General features: G+C 43.1%; 2 protein-coding genes across 2 annotated transcripts in view; one reads left to right on the top strand and one right to left on the bottom strand.

Annotated features, from left to right (window-relative positions):
• Nucleotides 1–20,531, bottom strand: part of LOC306835646 (uncharacterized protein) — a 380,835-nt gene that overhangs the window by 30,208 nt on the left and 330,096 nt on the right. Inside the window, exon 35 of the mRNA XM_079362312.1 lies at nucleotides 1,143–1,316. Within this exon, the coding sequence (XP_079218438.1) occupies nucleotides 1,143–1,316 (174 nt within the window). The remainder of the gene's footprint in view (nucleotides 1–1,142; nucleotides 1,317–20,531) is intronic.
• LOC306836313 (uncharacterized protein) overlaps nucleotides 14,585–20,531 on the top strand; it is a 36,474-nt gene continuing 30,527 nt past the window's right edge. Inside the window, exons 1-5 of the mRNA XM_079363316.1 lie at nucleotides 14,585–14,659; nucleotides 14,911–15,044; nucleotides 15,574–15,690; nucleotides 16,238–16,398; nucleotides 16,545–18,468. Of these exons, the coding sequence (XP_079219442.1) occupies nucleotides 14,914–15,044; nucleotides 15,574–15,690; nucleotides 16,238–16,398; nucleotides 16,545–18,468 (2,333 nt within the window). The 5' untranslated portion in view covers nucleotides 14,585–14,659; nucleotides 14,911–14,913. The remainder of the gene's footprint in view (nucleotides 14,660–14,910; nucleotides 15,045–15,573; nucleotides 15,691–16,237; nucleotides 16,399–16,544; nucleotides 18,469–20,531) is intronic.

Genomic DNA, 20,531 nt, shown 5'->3' with positions numbered 1-20,531 from the left:
TTTCTGAAACTCTTTTTAGACATACTCACATGTAAACTTTTTATATGTTATAAATAAATACACACGTGAACACTCGACTGTTGTACAGTCCTTGTGTGTCCTACTGAAATGTGTTTATGTATTATATTATAAACACACACACCTTCCTTCACTGACACTCTCTTACACACATGCACACTTTCTCATAGTCATGTTGTTGGCACTGAGTGGCTCTATGTGGCGTGATGGGGGAGTGATCTGTGTAGTGTGATGGAAATGTATCATTGTTCATGTTTGCCTTTGCTCTGGGCCTCTTTCTCTCCTCACCGTGTGAGAGAGGGGTCTTCGAACCTTTATTTTGCCTTCAAATAAATGTTCATTGAGACCAGATCGATCTTGGGGTTCCTTTTTGAATAGATCTTCTCACTCTTTATTTTCACTCTTTGGTGATGGGAAAAATTCCACAACATTTTCAAAAAACACCTGCCTTTAATTTAGGCTGATTATTTCAGAGTGATGCATTCTGGGTCACATGAGACAATTAAATTATAACGATAAATGATGATTAATATTAAAACAAATGTAACTGTGTTGTTCAAATTGTAAACAAAAGACAAATGATTGAGTGAATACTAAAATTCAGATTAATTTAATTGTTATATTAACTTAGTTTCTGTTTTATTTTGTTTGCTGTTAAAATGAAGGATGATAAAAGAAGCACGGTTAATGAGCTTAAATTCAACACTGATTTGATTTTGCATATTTATGTTCTGAAAAGACTTTTGTTAATGAACATGTTTATGTCTGAGGGATTGTTTGAAATGTGACAATAAATACGTTGGACAAAAATCCACAGAAAGAATCTGAGCTGTGAATCTCTGTGATCTTCAAGCCCCATTCAAGTCGAGGGATCACTGAATTAAAAAACACACAATGACTTGACATTAATTAATCATGATTAGTAATATTAATGTAAAAACAAAACTGACTACATAAAACCCCAACAGTCAGAAAAAAACATGTTCACATCAAATCTCTAAATTATTAAATATCCAGAGATTTAAATTCAGACAAATATTGAAAATATATAAATCCTGAATTGTGCAACAATGGAGGATGTGGATTGAAATGATCCAAATAAATGACACAGTCAGTGATCTGACCTCAGAGTCTCCAGTCTGCAGTTTGGACTCTGCAGTCCCTCACACAGCAGCTTCACTCCTGATTCCTGCAGGTTGTTGGAGGTCAGGTCCAGCTCTCTGAGATGGGAGGGGTTGGACTTCAGAGCTGAGGCCACGACGTCACAGTGAGTCGCAGAGAGTCCACAGCGAGAAAGTCTGTAGTGACACATAAAATAGAGAAATATGACTTATAAAAGAAGTATTTAATATTCACGTCTCACATTTGATGATTAAACAGTTTGTCCTGTTTAACTTTACACATCAGTGGAATCTGTCACTGACACAAAAAGTCTCATCACTTGTTTTCAAACCTGCACATTCTTCACCTGTCAATCATTATGCTGTAGATCAGGGGTGGGCAATTATTAGGGACCGAAGCACTGACCAGTGCGAAGGACCCTATTGTTTTTCAAATGATTATTATTTTTTTTTTCTTCTGCCTCTTTGACGCCATTTTTGAAGGCTTGAACGTGAATGAAAACTCATCAAAATCTCCAATGTCATCGGGTCTGGCGAAAAATTTAATATTTTCGTTATTTCGTAATAAAAACTCGCAAACTGACTCAGTGGCGCCCCCTTCAAATTTTCAAAAGGGCCTCCCCATTGAGGTTTTCTCATTGTACGTGCATGAAAATTTTTATGCACATTAAGCATGCCAGATCTCACATAAAATCCTCTTGCACACATAGTCAAAACCAAACAGGAAGTCCGCCAAAATTTTTTTCAATGGCGAAAATTCGCGTTTCACAGGTTAGCTATTTGAACGAACTCCTCCAAAAGCAATTATCCGATTAACACAATGAGAATGTCAGTGTGTTCTCGACATGTTGAAGATCTCTCGTTGTGCTCTGCACGTTATTTCCTCAAAGGGCGTGGTCTGGCTCAATTTTAAACCTACAGCGGATATATAGATATCTATTGAAAGTCAGTGAAGTCCTGAATCCAATGCTACCAAAAATGACTTGGTATCATGTCAAGAACAGGGGTTAATAATGCCCTAGATTCATGATACGTTTAATAGGCACTTTTGCTCCTTTACACAAATCAAAGCGTAAGGCCTGCAGCTTGGCCACGTGTCGCGGCTGCACTCCCACGGCCGCACTCTCGTGGTCGCGACACACGCCGACATGCGCGGGGTGCTTCGGTCCCTTCATCACCGCTTGCGGTTTTAATTTATATTATATTACAAGGGGCCACTTGAGAAACCTACATTTTGTCAGAGGGCCGCACCAACGATAACTTGAACTCTGCTCAACGTTCTCTCACTGTAAAATACAAAATTATATATTTTAAAGAGCTGGTTCTGGCAATCGGAAGAACAAAAATAGTCTGTAAATATTTGTAGAAATAGGCTTTATTAAATTGCTGTGTGCAGGTCAAATAAGAAAATACTACTTCTAGATATAATAAACAAAAAAAGTGAAACATTGTGCAATTTATTTTTATTTAACTTTGTTATCTTTGTAAGCAAATAAAAACCTTATAAAGTCCAAACAATAACTTTGATTGTTTTTCATCTCATTCATTCACTTCAGTGAGAATAATCCAGTCTATCTTCATCCACTCTCCTAGTCTTTAGTCTTGGACACATTACTCTTTAATTACTTGTTGATATTTTTAGCTAATTGTTTACATTGTACACAGAGAGCACAGTCTACCAAAAATAAATTCCCTTTTTGTTCAACATACATGGCCAATAAAACTGATTCTGATTCTATCTTGGGCTTCAACAAGGACATTCAGATCTGTCTGAATGTCTAAGGTGGCTTTGTGAATGACAGCTGAGAGGTGCTCATCACTGATAGAGGATCTGTGTTTGGGTTTAACTTCATCACTGAAATATGTCTGTTCACATATGTCGTCAGATCGAAAGAGGACAAGAATCTTCTGAAAATGATTATAGTCATAGTCGGCCGCTCTGTCCTCAGCTGAAGCTCCAAGTTTGCAGCGATGTCCTCAACCTGCCCGTTACTGTGCGTCAGGAGGCACGTTGTCAAGCGCTCCTTTTTCTCCATCAGTGCAAAAGATTCCAATTAACACTCCTTAATAAACTCTCTTCGCCTGACTGTTTCCAGCAACTCATCCTGACGGCTGCATCTCTGGCTGTTTAACGTTTTGTAAGAAACACTACGAACGTAGATCCTTTCAAAATAAAAGCGTCAGAGTTGTATTGCATGCACAGCATAAATATACAGTATATTTTGATTGAAGATTGGCATCATGCGCCGGACAGGGACGCACAACGGGCCGGCTGTGGCCCGCGGGCCGTAGTTTGCCCAGGTCTGCTGTAGATGAATGGAAACTAATGGAGTTTTATTCAGGAGGACATCATGTCTAAAGTCTGTGATCTGAAGTGATCTATTCAGAGGACTCTCTGGATTATAGAACCATTTCAAACTCATTGAACATGTAACTCTGGAGGAGGACGATCTCATTCTCGTCTGGCTCACTTCTATAAACGTGAAAATACAGAGACTGCTGCAGAATGATCCAGAAATCAAACAAGTCAGCAAAGAATCAAATGTAGTGAGGTGAAGGATCTCCTGTAAGAACAGTTTATCTGTGCTCTACCTGCTGAGGTGTTCAGAGATGATGCTCATGATTGATTCGTAGTAATGCCTGCAGAGGCAGGAAGGGGGCGCTCACAGCATCTGATATCTCTCTTTTCAGGGATTAACACTATCACACATCTCAGTCACTTCTTTGGGAATTCTCTCCTGAAAGTGTTCACAAAAACAACTATCAAAGACTTTTTTGAGCTCAGGACAAAAAAATCTGAAAAAAAAATAGAACAACCTATGACTACCTAATGTTCATGTTCTGGAGAAATAGTCAAAGAACATCTATGTGCAAAAATTCAACATCCATGGAAACACAGCTTCTCCAACCTCCTCCTGTTCACAGTAGCAGTAGCTGCATGAAATGTTCGGTCCCTAGCCCCCCTAAATTAGATATATGAATCCAAACAAGAGAATAATATGGAACCTTTAAGAAAGGACATTAGTACATGACACTGATAATACTCATCACATCTGGACTTACTTTGCCTTCCTGCAGTTCCTCACAGCTGGAATCAGTCTCCATCGTCCCTGCTCTGATGTGTTGTACTTCTTCAGGTCCAACTCATCCAGAACCTCCTCGGACATCTGCAGCATGTAGGCCAGAGCAGAGCAGTGGATCTCAGAGAGTTTCTTCTCTGATCTGTTCTCTGACTTCAGGAACTCTTGGATCTCCTGATGGACTGAGAGGTCGTTAGTCTCCGTCAGACAGTGGAAGATGTTGATGCTTCTGTCGGAAGAGGCTTTGGTCTTCTTCTCCTTCAGGTTGTTGATGACTCTCTGGATCATTTCTGGGCTGTTGTCGGTCTGACCCAGCAGGCCTCCTAAGAGTCTCTGGTTGGACTCCAGAGAAAGACCATGAAGGAAGCGAACAAACAGGTCCAGGTGACCGTTCTTACTTATCAGGGATTTCTTAATTGCTTCATTTAGGAGAACATCAAGAGGTGAATCGACATGTGTTTCTCCCAGAAAAGTCCTCAGTACTGTTGTGTTCCTGTTGGTGAAACAGTGGAACATGTAGACTGCAGCCAGAAACTCCTGAACGCTCAGATGAACAAAGCAGTAGACTGATTTCTGGAAGATCACACACTCCGTTTTGAAGATCTCTGTACAAACTCCTGAGTACACCGAGGCCTCTGTGACATCCAGACCACACCGCTCCAGGTCTTCTTGGTAGAACAGGATGTTTCCTTTCTTTAGATGTTCAAACGCCAGCCTCCCCAGCTTCAGAAGAACTTCCCTGTCGGCCTCCGTCAGCTCATGTAGACTCATCTGGTGTCCCTCACCATACTTGTTCTTCTTCCTCTTTGTCTGAACCAGCAGGAAGTGTGAGTACATGTCAGTCAGGGTCTTGGGCAGCTCTCCTCTCTGCTCTGTGCTCATCATGTGCTCCAGAACTGTGGCAGTGATCCAGCAGAAGACCGGGATCAGACACATGATGTGGAGGCTCCTGGATGTCTGGATGTGTGAGATGATTCTGCTGGACAGATCTTCATCACTGAACCTCCTCCTGAAGTACTCCTCCTTCTGGGCGTCAGTGAAGCCTCGTGCTTCTGTTACCCTGTCAACACATGAAGGAGGGATCTGATTGGCTGCTGCAGGTCGAGAAGTGATCCAGATGAGAGCTGAGGGGAGCAGATTCCCCTTGATGAGGTTTGTGAACAGTGTGTTTAACGATGACTTCTGTGTGACATCAGACACAACCTTCCTGTTTGTGAAGTCCAATGACAGTCTGCTTTCATCCAGGCCGTCAAAGATGAACAACAGTTTACAGACAGCGAGCGTCTCTGCTGCCACCTTCTGTAATGTTGGATGGAAAACACGGAGCAGCTCAAGAAGACTGTAGCGCTGATCTCTGACCAAGTTCAGCTCCCTGAATGAAAGCAGGATCAGCAGACTGATGTCTTGGTTCTCTGAGCCCTCGGCCCAGTCCAGAGTGAACTTCTGCACTGAGAAGGTTTTTCCAACACCAGCCACGCCGTTTGTCAGAACCACTCTGATGGGTTCCTGTTGGTCGGGTTGAGCTCCTGTCTTTGGTTCCTGTTGGTCGGGTTGAGCTCCTGTCTTTGGTTCCTGTTGGTCGGGTTGAGCTCCTGTCTTTGGTTCCTGTTGGTCGGGTTGAGCTTCTGTCTTTGGTTCCTGTTGGTCGGGTTGAGCTCCTGTCTTTGGTTCCTGTTGGTTGGGTTGAGCTCCTGTCTTTGGTTCCTGTTGGTCGGGTTGAGCTCCTGTCTTTGGTTCCTGTTGGTCGGGTTGAGCTCCTGTCTTTGGTTTCTGTTGGTCGGGTTGAGCTCCTGTCTTTGGTTCCTGTTGGTCGGGTTGAGCTTCTGTCTTTGGTTCCTGTTGGTCCGGTAAGGCTTTAAAGATGTCCTGGCACCTGATTGGAGTCTCCTGGAGGGTCTTCTTTTTAGAGTCTGTCTCCATCTGTCTCACCTCATGTTGGGTGTCCACCTCTTCACTCTGCCCCTCTGTGATGTGGAGCTCAGTGTAGATCCTGTTGAGGTGGATTCTACTTCCTGTTTCATCACTTCCTTCAGTCACACGTTCACATCTCGTCCTCAGACTGACCTTATGTTGATCTAAAACCTCCTGCTGACCTCTATCTACTGAAAGAGAGAATGATAGAATCTGATTATTGTTTTCAGATGTTTTTGTAAAAGAAGTAAAAAGTTTTCATTTCTAGACTTTTGACATTGACCAATAAAAGTTGTGTTTTAGGAGGAGATCACAGAAGCACAAAGGTGTACAGTCTTACTTTGTTCAGTGCTGCTCTGACTGACTGTCTGCAGTCCAGATCCTGGTCTGGATCTTTTTCCACACCGAGGACAGGACGAGTCTCCTGCTGAACCAGACTGGTCCCAGTATGAGGTGATGCACTGTCTGCAGAACCAGTGTCCACAGCTGGTGGAGACGGGATCCTTCAGGACGTCCTGACACCCAGGACAGGACGTCTGCTCCTCTCTAACATGAGTCCTCTTCGTCCCCCTGTGAAGACATGTCTTTAGAACTAAACTGATGGTTGACTGATAGAAAATATGAAGATTTATCAAACACAAAGTGATAGGAGTAGTTCATGTATTAAGCCACTAGGCGGCGCCAAAAGCTATGTGAGCTACATATTACGTCAGTGCAAGTGTGTGCAGAAGAAGACCACGATGCTGGCTGTGTGTTGAATAATATTCAACATAAACATTTATTATGTTTAAAGAAAAACAGAAAAGTAAATATCCTCATGTTATTTATCTTATTTACACTTATTCTCCTTTGGCTCTCTGCTTTCTCAAACACCTTCTGACGTATGAGCTCACAGGATCATATCAGATGATGCTGAAAAGACTCAACAGAGACAAGAACAAACTGAAACAGGGGCCGTGCTGAGCGCCATCTTCTGCTGTTGATAAACGTACTAATGAGAAGTAGGAGGATAACAGGCAGGTTCAAAGGTTTGTAAGAGTCCTCTTAGATTACAGCTTTACAAGGTGACTGAGCCTACAAGGAAACAAGGAGACAAGGAGTCAGTGAGAAGACTTACTGTGAGTCTGAGGCTCCAGGTTTATTTCTGAAGTCTATAAGAAAATGTTTGGACCAATCACTCTTCAGAGACAGACAGCTGGGAGGAGACTCTGCTCTCTCTCTGCTCCTCTCAAATCTGCAATAACAAACCTTTATTATATTTCCTTCACATGAATCCCTCTTTAGATACCACAGCAACAACAAACACAAGTGTGGGATGTTCTTGTTTTAAATGACCAACATGCACACAGCGGTGAAACAGAAAAGATCTGTGTGTCATGATTCCTGTTTAGATTCAGATTTGATTCATTTCAGTGTCAAGAATTCACTTCCTGTTTGTTTTTTATGTTCTCCCCTCATTTTGTGTGTTTTATCTTTTGATGTTTTTTTTCTCTTTGGTATCTTTTTGTGTTTCCTGTTTAGTTTTCAGTGTTTCCTGTTGTAGTTTTTCCTGTTGTAGTTTTCCACCACGTGTATCGTGTCTTTAGACCTTCTTCCTGTCTGTGTGTTTCCCTCCAGTTCTGATTTCCCTCATTGTCTTGACTCTCTCTCTCTCTCCTGTGTTTGATCGCCCCGTGTGTTTTGTGTTTCTTCTATGGTGGCTGGGAAGTTTAAAACACAACAGCAAATCACAAAACACCCAAGAACGTCTAACGGAAAAGGTAGGCATCTGATAAAATAATCGTTTCTGATTGGACGAACGCACTGTCCGTCTTTTTAACAGGAAGTAAATGCTCCATACGCCTTTGGTGTCAGGCAGAGAAAAGTTAACAAAGGAAGCAGAGCAGGAGGGTAAAAACATATGATGATGTATTCAACAAACTTAACTAGTCGTTATGTTTTCTTACTTTGAGTCTGAGGCTCCACATTCATTTCTGAAGTTTATAGGAAAATGTTTGGACCAATCACTGTTCAGAGACAGACAGCTGGGTCCAGGAGACTCTGCTCCGTCCTCCTTGTCCTCTAAACGCACGTCCATGATCTGAAGAGAGGAAAAACAGAAACACTCACTGAGAGATCAACACAAGAGAAACAGGAAAAAAAAGTTTGATCCAACGCCGAGTTCTCACACACACACACACACACACACACACACACACAGACACACACACACACACTGTGTTCAGTTCACAGGAGGAAACTGAGAGTACAGAGGTGAAGATATAAAAGCTCTGATAAACACTCACCCCGCTTCACTCTTTACTTCTCTCTTCTCTTTCTGTTGTTATAAAATGGAGTCTGACCGAACACTTTCAGTGTCCCGCCTCCTCATGAGCCCGGATCACATGTTGCCCCTCCCTCCTCCATTTACAGGAAACCTGCAGGCTTCGTGTAAGTGTGTGTGTGTGTGTGTGTGTGTGTGTGTGTGTGTGTGTGTGTGTGTGTCACAGGAACGTTCAGAGTGAATCAGATGGGGCCCCATTAGGGGGGTTTCCTTCTGTTTTCAGGCAATGCTTTGTTTAAAAGTTTGTCAGCCTGTTGACAAGCAGCGCCTCTGTGTGTGTGTGTGTGTATGTGTGTGTGTGTGTGTGTGTGTGTGTGTATGTGTGTGTGTGTGTTTAGCGTGCTGAAGCAGGTAAGAAGTGTGGACAGAACTGAAGACCGTCAGGCTCATGAGCTCAGCCTATCATCTGTTGTGCATTACTCCGTGCTGCGTGCCCCTTTACATTCATGTTCCTGTTTTGTTCTGTCTGTTTAACACACAATCACACACATACTGTACACACACACACACACACACACACTGTACACACACACACACACACACTGTACACACACACACACACACACACACACACACACACACACACACACACTGTACACACACACACACACACACACACTGTACACACACACTGTACACACACACACACTGTACACACACACACACACAGACTGAGCTCATATGAGTGTTAGCTGAGACTTCATTAGAAACTGTCTGTGTTCAGTTCACAGGAGGAAACTGAGAGTACAGAGGTGAAGATATAAAAGCTCTGATAAACACTCACCCCGCTTCACTCTTTACTTCTCTCTTCTCTTTCTGTCGTTATAAAATGGAGTCTAACTGAACTTTTTCACTTTCTGTGTCCCGCCTCCTCATGAGCCCGGATCACATGTTGCCCCTCCCTCCTATATTTACAGGAAACCTGCAGGCTTTGTGTGTGTGTGTGTGTGTGTGTGTGTGTGTGTGTGTGTGTGTGTGTGTGTGTGTGTATGTGTTTTATAAAAACATAATACCATGGTTGCCTTCACTATTGTTGAAAGGTCTCAGATGGTTCACCTCACCGGTCTGAAGCGAGGGAGACTGCTCATCGTCAACAGCTGAAGAGCTCGGCTGACCTTTGACCCCTCACAGGAGAATTTTCACTCAAGCTGAGTTCAGGCTGAATTTAGCTCATCACAAGTCATATTTTAACTTTTATAAACCTTATCATAAAAATGTGTATTACATGCATAATGTGTACTTATAACATTGTAAGGAGTGTCATATTATTATGTGTTAGAATAGTTGGTGCTTGTGTAAGTGCAGGCTGTAAATCTTATTGGGGGTCCTGGACTGCTCACATAGTGGGGTGCGTACAAGTGCCCTGTTAGAGATCAGGGAGTGTCCTGCAGCTGCATGACAAACACACATAGAACCATATGTCTTGTTTTTGATACATTATTTTGACGTAACCCAAAATGTATATTTAAATTGTAATGACGTAAATGTAAAGTCAACCAGAGTATAGAGGAGGGAAGCACAAGCTTCTCTCTGGTTCAGTCTTCCTTTTTGGGACTTGACTTTTGCTCTACACTGTGATCAACTGATTTATATTCTCTATTATTTAGCTCTCGTCACTCACTGTGAGAATAGCACTCTTTTGTAGGATTTGTGTTATTTTGTAATCTCTGTGTTTAATCAATTGTGTTATTATAAAATAAAAGGAAACCTTCCATTGTAAGGACTTTCCAACAAAAACCCTTTTCCCTTTAGATCTTATATTTTCCTCTTGTTGGACCACGACGGACCAAAGGGACAGAAGACTAAGGTAAGAAGCTTTTTGTCCCCATTGTTCCAATACCAGAGAGGGAACATAGACTGGGGAGGGACACTCTGCTTTAAAGTGGTTAGGACCCACTAGGGTGTGAGAGTCCCCTCCAGGTAACGGCTGTGAAGGAGGCCTTTCCAGTATTAACAGCCGATGATCTGACCACAGAGGGGAATGACTTCAACACTGTAATAACTCGATAACTTTAAAGGTATAAAAGCTGAATGAACTGTGTGTTTCTTTAACCGCTCCTAATAACCAATAGTGATGTTCTAGTTCAAGGCAGCAGCGATATCTTTATGAAAGGCAGTTATTGATCCTCCTGACCAGATTCACACTCGGCCCAGACCGACCAATCAAAGTGAGGCAGGGTCGAGGTTTCAAGGTCAAGTAGTAAATAAGAGCAACAAACTAGGATATTAAAATAATTCCTAAAAATGCCAACTGCTTAGCCGAGATCCCCGCGCTCTCGCAACACTATTTATAGATGACTTTGAGTTTGTGAAGAGAAGAAATTCCCAAATAAGATTATTAGAGGAGCTTTAACTTCTGAACTCTTCCTCATTACACTCAACAGAAAACATTTATTAAAAGAATATTCTGTTGGAAATATGTGAAGAATTAGGACTCACACCGAACACAAAGGAAACACTCTTTAGAATCATTCAGGACATTTACCCGTGTGGTGAGTTCCTCACACAAACATTTAATATTGAAAGAAATAATTGTTGAAATTGAAACACAAAAACATTTATTTTATGATGTGAATTTACAAAAACTATTTGGGGTTCATTTCAATACTGGAAAAAAAAATCAGCAAAAGACTTAAACAACAAAAAACCCCCAAAGACTTTGTTTTTATTTCCTGATTTTTAACCTGAGCTCTGTCTTCTCTCTCTCCGTCCAGGTGTGGTTCCAGAACAGAAGAGCTCGCACTCTGAAGTGTAAAGGGGCAAAGAAAGCTCTGTGGCAGACCGACAGCCCCGTCCACGACTCTCTGCCTCCTCCTCATGCAGGCCGGGGCCAGCCTCAGGGGCCCCCGCCTGCCTACCCCACCCAGGTGAAGGAGGAGATGGAGGACGTCTGCTACTTCGGACAGCGTCCTCCCACCTACTCAGCCATGGAAGAGCACGCACATCACGGCTCCATGTACGGGCTGCAGCAGGGCCAACAGGTTGGGAGCGGCTCCAGCCCCCCTGTGAGGACCCTCTGGTCCCAGCCCGGCAGCCAGACCCCCCCTCTGTGGTGCCACTCGCCTCTGGAGATGAGAAACTACAACTCCAGCTTCATGTATCCAGGCTCAAGATGGTGAACTTTCTCACCAGGGAGGTTCAGATCATGAATTGATATCCGTGGTATTCTTGTGTAACTCACTGACGCCCTCTGCTGGTTGTCTGCTACTTTTCCTCTCAGATCGGCCTCTTCACTCTGTCTCTCTGCAGAGCGGAGGAACTCATGGCTGACCTGCACAGAGCTGAATCTGATTGGTTTCACATTAAGCACAGGTCTATTATTGGATAGGACAACAAAGAAGACTTTCTTGGTTTATTACTATTGATTTATTTATATAAAAGTGCAGATATAATCATAAATAGCGCTTATAAATAGAGAATGAATTCATGATGGAATAAATAGGATCAGAATCGTGTGATGTCGTTTCTTACAGTTCTGCAGAGTTTTCATGTGTTCACATCTTAGAAGTAAAAAATAAACTAAAATCATAATAATACAAATGATCAATAATCGTCCGTAATGAATCCGGGTCACTGAGTCGTCAGCAGAAAGACGTTTTATCCATCGCAGCGTGGTTATCCAGACCGTGTCCCCCCAGCCAGTCCTCGTTCAGCTCCCCCAGGATCTCCTGCAGGGACAGCTCGGGTAGAGGGGCGTGTGGGACCAGCGCTGGGTATGCAGGCTCTCTGCAGCCCTCCAGCACGGCGCCGCTCAACGACTCCTCCAGCTGAGAGTACGGACCCTCCAGCGGGGGGCTGCTCTCCACGCCGCCGTCCCAGTACCCAGAGTCAGGCGTGTCAGGCGTGGAGGAGTGGGAGGTGTACATCTGCTCTGCTGAGCCTGGATACATGAAGCTGGAGTTGTAGTTTCTCATCTCCAGAGGCGAGTGGCACCACAGAGGGGGGGTCTGGCTGCCGGGCTGGGACCAGAGGGTCCTCACAGGGGGGCTGGAGCCGCTCCCAACCTGTTGGCCCTGCTGCAGCCCGTACATGGAGCCGTGATGTGCGTGCTCTTCCATGGCTGAGTAGGTGGGAGGACGCTGTCCGAAGTAGCAGACGTCCTCCATCTCCTCCTTCACCTGGGTGGGGTAGGCAGGCGGGGGCCCCTGAGGCTGGCCCCGGCCTGCATGAGGAGGAGGCAGAGAGTCGTGGACGGGGCTGTCGGTCTGCCACAGAGCTTTCTTTGCCCCTTTACACTTCAGAGTGCGAGCTCTTCTGTTCTGGAACCACACCTGGACGGAGAGAGAGAAGACAGAGCTCAGGTTAAAAACCAGGAAATAAAAACAAAGTCTTTGGGGGTTTTTTTGTTGTTTAAGTCTTTTGCTGATTTTTTTTTCCAGTATTGAAATGAACCCCAAATAGTTTTTGTAAATTCACATCATAAAATAAAAGTTTTTGTGTTTCAATTTCAACAATTATTTCTTTCAATATTAAATGTTTGTGTGAGGAACTCACCACACGGGTAAATGTCCTGAATGATTCTAAAGAGTGTTTCCTTTGTGTTCGGTGTGAGTCCTAATTCTTCACATATTTCCAACAGAATATTCTTTTAATAAATGTTTTCTGTTGAGTGTAATGAGGAAGAGTTCAGAAGTTAAAGCTCCTCTAATAATCTTATTTGGGAATTTCTTCTCTTCACAAACTCAAAGTCATCTATAAATAGTGTTGCGAGAGCGCGGGGATCTCGGCTAAGCAGTTGGCATTTTTAGGAATTATTTTAATATCCTAGTTTGTTGCTCTTATTTACTACTTGACCTTGAAACCTCGACCCTGCCTCACTTTGATTGGTCGGTCTGGGCCGAGTGTGAATCTGGTCAGGAGGACCAATAACTGCCTTTCATAAAGATATCGCTGCTGCCTTGAACTAGAACATCACTATTGGTTATTAGGAGCGGTTAAAGAAACACACAGTTTATTCAGCTTTTATACCTTTAAAGTTATTGAGTTATTACAGTGTTGAAGTCATTCCCCTCTATGGTCAGATCAGAGGCTGTTAATACTGGAAAGGCCTCCTTCACAGCCGTTACCTGGAGGGGACTCTCCTCGGGTCTCTCACACCCTAGTGGGTCCTAACCACTTTAAAGCAGAGTGTCCCTCCCCAGTCTATGTTTCCTCTCTGGTGTTGGAACAATGGGGACAAAAAGCTTCTTACCTTAGTCTTCTGTCCCTTTGGTCCGTCGTGGTCCAACAAGAGGAAAATATAAGATCTAAAGGGAAAAGGGTTTTTGTTGGAAAGTCCTTACAATGGAAGGTTTCCTTTTATTTTATAATAATACAATTGATTAAACACAGAGATTACAAAATAATACAAATCCTACAAAAGAGTGCTATTCTCACAGTGAGTGACTAGAGCTGAATAAAAGAGAATATAAATCAGTTGATCACAGTGTAGAGCAAAAGTCAAGTCCCAAAAAGGAAGACTGAACCAGAGAGAAGCTTGTGCTTCCCTCCTCTATACTCTGGTTGACTTTACATTTACGTCATTACAATTTAAATATACATTTTGGGTTACGTCAAAATAATGTATCAAAAACAAGACACATATGGTTATATGTGTGTTTGTCATGCAGCTGCAGGACACTCCCTGATCTCTAACAGGGCACTTGTACGCACCCCACTATGTGAGCAGTCCAGGACCCCCAATAAGATTTACAGCCTGCACTCACACAAGCGCCAACTATTCTAACACATAATAATATGACACTCCTTACAATGTTATAAGTACACATTATGCATGTAATACACATTTTTATGATAAGGTTTATAAAAGTTAAAATATGACTTGTGATGAGCTAAATTCAGCCTGAACTCAGCTTGAGTGAAAATTCTCCTGTGAGGGGTCAAAGGTCAGCCGAGCTCTTCAGCTGTTGACGATGAGCAGTCTCCCTCGCTTCAGACCGGTGAGGTGAACCATCTGAGACCTTTCAACAATAGTGAAGGCAACCATGGTATTATGTTTTTATAAAACACACACACACACACACACACACACACACACACACACACACACACACACACAAAGCCTGCAGGTCCCCTGTAAATGGAGGAGGGAGGGGCAACATGTGATCTGGGCTCATGAGGAGGCGGGACACAGAAAGTGAAAAAGTTCAGTTAGACTCCATTTGAAAACGACAGAAAGAGAAGAGAGAAGTAAAGAGTGAAGCGGGGTGAGTGTTTATCAGAGCTTTTATATCTTCACCTCTGTACTCTCAGTTTCCTCCTGTGATCTGAACACAGACAGTTTCTAATGAAGTCTCAGCTTACACTCATATGAGCTCAGTGTGTGTGTGTGTGTGTGTGTGTGTGTGTGTGTGTGTGTGTGTGTGTGTGTGTGTGTGCGAGAACCCGGCGTTGGATCAAACTGTTTTTTCTCTTGTGTTGATCTCTCAGTGAGTGTTTCTGTTTTTCCTCTCTTCAGATCATGGACGTGCGTTTAGAGGACAAGGAGGACGGAGCAGAGTCTCCTGGACCCAGCTGTCTGTCTCTGAACAGTGATTGGTCCAAAGATTTTGATATAGACTTCAGAAATGAATCTGGAGCCTCAGACTCAAAGTAAGAAAACATAACGACTAGTTAAGTTTGTTGAATACATCATCATATGTTTTTACCCTCCTGCTCTGCTTCCTTTGTTAACTTTTCTCTGCCTGACACCAAAGGCGTATGGAGCATTTACTTCCTGTTAAAAAGACGGACAGTGCGTTCGTCCAATCAGAAACAATTATTTTATCAGACGCCTACCTTTTCCGTTAGTGTGTTTTGTGATTTGCTGTTGTGTTTTAAACTTCCCAGCCACCATAGAAGAAACACAAAACACACGGGGCGATCAAACACAGGAGAGAGAGAGAGTCAAGACAATGAGGGAAATCAGAACTGGAGGGAAACACACAGACAGGAAGAAGTGAAATGAATCAAATCTGAATCTAAACAGGAATCATGACACACAGATCTTTTCTGTTTCACCGCTGTGTGTGTGCATGTTGGTCATTTAAAACAAGAACATCCCACACTTGTGTTTGTTGTTGCTGTGGTATCTAAAGAGGGATTCATGTGAAGGAAATATAATAAAGGTTTGTTATTGCAGATTTGAGAGGAGCAGAGAGAGAGCAGAGTCTCCTCCCAGCTGTCTGTCTCTGAAGAGTGATTGGTCCAAACATTTTCTTATAGAGTTCAGAAATAAACCTGGAGCCTCAGACTCACAGTAAGTCTTCTCACTGACTCCTTGTCTCCTTGTTTCCTTGTAGGCTCAGTCACCTTGTAAAGCTGTAATCTAAGAGGACTCTTACAAACCTTTGAACCTGCCTGTTATCCTCCTACTTCTCATTAGTACGTTTATTAGCAGCAGAAGATGGCGCTCAGCACGGCCCCTGTTTCAGTTTGTTCTTGTCTCTGTTGAGTCTTTTCAGCATCATCTGATATGATCCTGTGAGCTCATACGTCAGAAGGTGTTTGAGAAAGCAGAGAGCCAAAGGAAAATAAGTGTAAATAAGATAAATAACATGAGGATATTTACTTTTCTGTTTTTCTTTAAACATAATAAATGTTTATGTTGAATATTATTCAACACACAGCCAGCATCGTGGTCTTCTTCTGCACACACTTGCACTGACGTAATATGAAGCTCACATAGCTTTTGGCGCCGCCTAGTGGCTTAATACATGAACTACTCCTATCACTTTGTGTTTGATAAATCTTCATATTTTCTATCAGTCAACCATCAGTTTAGTTCTAAAGACATGTCTTCACAGGGGGACGAAGAGGACTCATGTTAGAGAGGAGCAGACGTCCTGTCCTGGGTGTCAGGACGTCCTGAAGGATCCCGTCTCTACCAGCTGTGGACACTGGTGTGGAAAAAGATCCAGACCAGGATCTGGACTGCAGACAGTCAGTCAGAGCAGCACTGAACAAAGTAAGACTGTACACCTTTGTGCTTCTGTGATCTCCTAAAACACGACTTTTATTGGTCAATGTCAAAAGTCTAGAAATTAAAACTTTTTACTTCTTTTACAAAAACATCTGAAAACAATAATCAGATTCTATCATTCTCTCTTTCAGTAGATAGAGGTCAGCAGGAGGTTTTAGATCAACATAAGGTCAGTCTGAGGACGAGATGTGAACGTGTGACTGAAGGAAGTGATGAAACAGGAAGTAGAATCCACCTCAACAGGATCTACACTGAGCTCCACATCACAGAGGGGCAGAGTGAAGAGGTGAACACCCAACATGAGGTGAGACAGATGGAGACAGACTCTAAAAAGAAGAAGATCCTCCATGAGACTCCAATCAGGTGCCAGGACATCTTTAAAGCCTTACCGGACCAACAGGAACCAAAGACAGGAGCTCAACCCGACCAACAGGAACCAAAGACAGAAGCTCAACCCGACCAACAGAAACCAAAGACAGGAGCTCAACCCGACCAACAGGAACCAAAGACAGGAGCTCAACCCGACCAACAGAAACCCATCAGAGTGGTTCTGACAAACGGCGTGGCTGGTGTTGGAAAAACCTTCTCAGTGCAGAAGTTCACTCTGGACTGGGCCGAGGGCTCAGAGAACCAAGACGTCAGTCTGCTGATCCTGCTTTCATTCAGGGAGCTGAACTTGGTCAGAGATCAGCGCTACAGTCTTCTTGAGCTGCTCCGTGTTTTCCATCCAACATTACAGAAGGTGGCAGCAGAGACGCTCGCTGTCTGTAAACTGTTGTTCATCTTTGACGGCCTGGATGAAAGCAGACCGCCATTGGACTTCACAAAGAGGGAGGTTGTGTCTGATGTCACACAGAAGTCATCGTTAAACACACTGTTCACAAACCTCATCAAGGGGAATCTGCTCCCCTCAGCTCTCATCTGGATCACTTCTCGACCTGCAGCAGCCAATCAGATCCCTCCTTCATGTGTCAACAGGGTAACAGAAGTGCGAGGCTTCACTGACGCCCAGAAGGAGGAGTACTTCAGGAGGAGGTTCAGTGATGAAGATCTGTCCAGCAGAATCATCTCACACATCCAGACATCCAGGAGCCTCCACATCATGTGTCTGATCCCGGTCTTCTGCTGGATCACTGCCACAGTTCTGGAGCACATGATGAGCACAGAGCAGAGAGGAGAGCTGCCCAAGACCCTGACTGACATGTACTCACACTTCCTGCTGGTTCAGACAAAGAGGAAGAAGAACAAGTACGGTGAGGGACATCAGATGAGTCTACATGAGCTGACGGAGGCCGACAGAGAAGTTCTTCTGAAGTTGGGGAGGCTGGCGTTTGAACATCTAAAGAAAGGAAACATCCTGTTCTACCAAGAAGACCTGGAGCGGTGTGGTCTGGATGTCACAGAGGCCTCGGTGTACTCAGGAGTTTGTACAGAGATCTTCAAAACAGAGTGTGTGATGTTCCAGAAATCAGTCTACTGCTTTGTTCATCTGAGCGTTCAGGAGTTTCTGGCTGCAGTCTACATGTTCCACTGTATCACCAACAGGAACACATCAGTACTGAAGGCTTTTCTAGGAGAAAAACATGTAGATTCAACTCTTGATGTTCTCCTAAATGAAGCAATTAAGAAATCCCTGAAAAGTAAGAACGGTCACATGGACCTGTTTGTTCGCTTCCTTCATGGTCTTTCTCTGGAGTCAAACCAGAGACTCTTAGGAGGCCTGCTGGGTCAGACAGACAACAGTCCAGAAATGATCCAGAGAGTCATCAACAACCTGAAGAAGAAGAAGACCAAAGCCTCTACCGACAGAAGCATCAACATCTTCCACTGTCTGACGGAGATGAACGACCTCTCAGCCAATCAGGAGATCCAAGAGTTCCTGAAGTCAGAGAACAGATCAAAGAAGAAACTCTCTGAGATCCACTGCTCTGCTCTGGCCAACATGCTGCAGATGTCCGAGGAGGTTCTGGATGAGTTGGACCTGAAGAAGTACAACACATCAAACCAGGGACGACTGAGACTGATTCCAGCTGTGAGGAACTGCAGGAAGGCAAAGTAAGTCCAGATGTGATGAGTATTATCAGTGTCATGTACTAATGTCCTTTCTTAAAGGTTCCATATTATCCCCTTGTTTGGATTCATATATCTAATTTAGGGGGGCTAGGGACCGAACATTTCATGCAGCTACTGCTACTGTGAACAGGAGGAGGTTGGAGAAGCTGTGTTTCCATGGATGTTGAATTTTTGCACATAGATGTTCTTTGACTATTTCTCCAGAACATGAACATTAGGTAGTCATAGGTTGTTGTTTTTTTTTCTCAGATTTTTTTGTCCTGAGCTCAAACACGTCTTTGATAGTTGTTTTTGTGAACACTTTCAGGAGAGAATTCCCAAAGAAGTGACTGAGATGTGTGATAGTGTTAATCCCTGAAAAGAGAGATATCAGATGCTGTGAGCGCCCCCTGCCAGCCTCTGCAGGCATTACTAATCAATCATGAGCATCATCTCTGAACACCTCAGCAGGTAGATCACAGATAAAGTGTTCTTACAGGAGATCCTTCACCTCACTACATTTGATTCTTTGCTGACTTGTTTGATTTCTGGATCATTCTGCAGCAGTCTCTGTATTTTCACGTTTATAGAAGTGAGTCAGACGAGAATGAGATCGTCCTCCTCCAGAGTTACATGTTCAATGAGTTTGAAATGGTTCTATAATCCAGAGAGTCCTCTGAATAGATCACTTCAGATCACAGACTTTAGACATGATGTCCTCCTGAATAAAACTCCATTAGTTTCCATTAATCTACAGCAGAGCTGGGCAAACTACGGCCCGCGGGCCACAGCCGGCCCGTTGTGCGTCCCTGTCCGGCGCATGATGCCAATCTTCAATCAAAATATACTGTATATTTATGCTGTGCATGCAATACAACTCTGACGCTTTTATTTTGAAAGGCGCTACGTTCGTAGTGTTTCTTACAAAACGTTAAACAGCCAGAGATGCAGCCGTCAGGATGAGTTGCTGGAAACAGTCAGGCGAAGAGAGTTTATTAAGGAGTGTTAATTGGAATCTTTTGCACTGATGGAGAAAAAGGAGCGCTTGACAACGTGCCTCCTGACGCACAGTAACGGGCAGGTTGAGGACATCGCTGCAAACTTGGAGCTTCAGCTGAGGACAGAGCGGCCGACTATGACTATCATCATTTTCAGAAGATTCTTGTCCTCTTTCGATCTAACGACATATGTGAACAGACATATTTCAGTGATGAAGTTAAACCCAAACACAGATCCTCTATCAGTGATGAGCACCTCTCAGCTGTCATTCACAGAGCCACCTTAGACATTCAGACAGATCTGAATGTCCTTGTTGAAGCCCAAGATAGAATCAGAATCAGTTTTATTGGCCATGTATGTTGAACAAAAAGGGAATTTATTTTTGGTAGACTGTGCTCTCTGTGTACAATGTAAACAATTAGCTAAAAAAAATCAACAAGTAATTAAAGAGTAATGTGTCCAAGACTAAAGACTAGGAGAGTGGATGAAGATAGACTGGATTATTCTCACTGAAGTGAATGAATGAGATGAAAAACATTCAAAGTTATTGTTTGGACTTTATAAGGTTTGTCTTTGCTTGCAAAGATAACAAAGTATAAAATAAAATAAAAATAAATTGCACAATGTTTCACTTTTTTGGTTTATTATATCTAAAAGTAGTATTTTCTTATTTGACCTGCACACAGCAATTTAATAAAGCCTATTTCTACAAATATTTACAGACTATTCTTATTCTTCCGATTGCCAGAACCAGCTATTCAAAATATATAATTTTGTATTTTACAGTGAGAGAACGTTGAGCAGAGTTCAAGTTATCGTTGGTGCGGCCCTCTGACAAAATGTAGGTTTCTCAAGTGGCCCCTTGTAATATAATATAAATAATTGCCCACCCCTGATCTACAGCATAATGATTGACAGGTGAAGAATGTGCAGGTTTGAAAACAAGTGATGAGACTTTTTGTGTCAGTGACAGATTCCACTGATGTGTAAAGTTAAACAGGACAAACTGTTTAATCATCAAATGTGAGACGTGAATATTAAACGCTTCTTTTATCAGTCCTATTTCT

The sequence above is a fragment of the Symphodus melops genome, assembly GCF_947650265.1.
Source record: "Symphodus melops genome assembly, chromosome: 15".
In the NCBI taxonomy this organism is placed as follows: domain Eukaryota; kingdom Metazoa; phylum Chordata; class Actinopteri; order Labriformes; family Labridae; genus Symphodus; species Symphodus melops.
The sequence above is the reverse complement of the archived record's forward strand: the minus strand, read 5'-3'. Positions and strand labels throughout refer to the sequence as shown.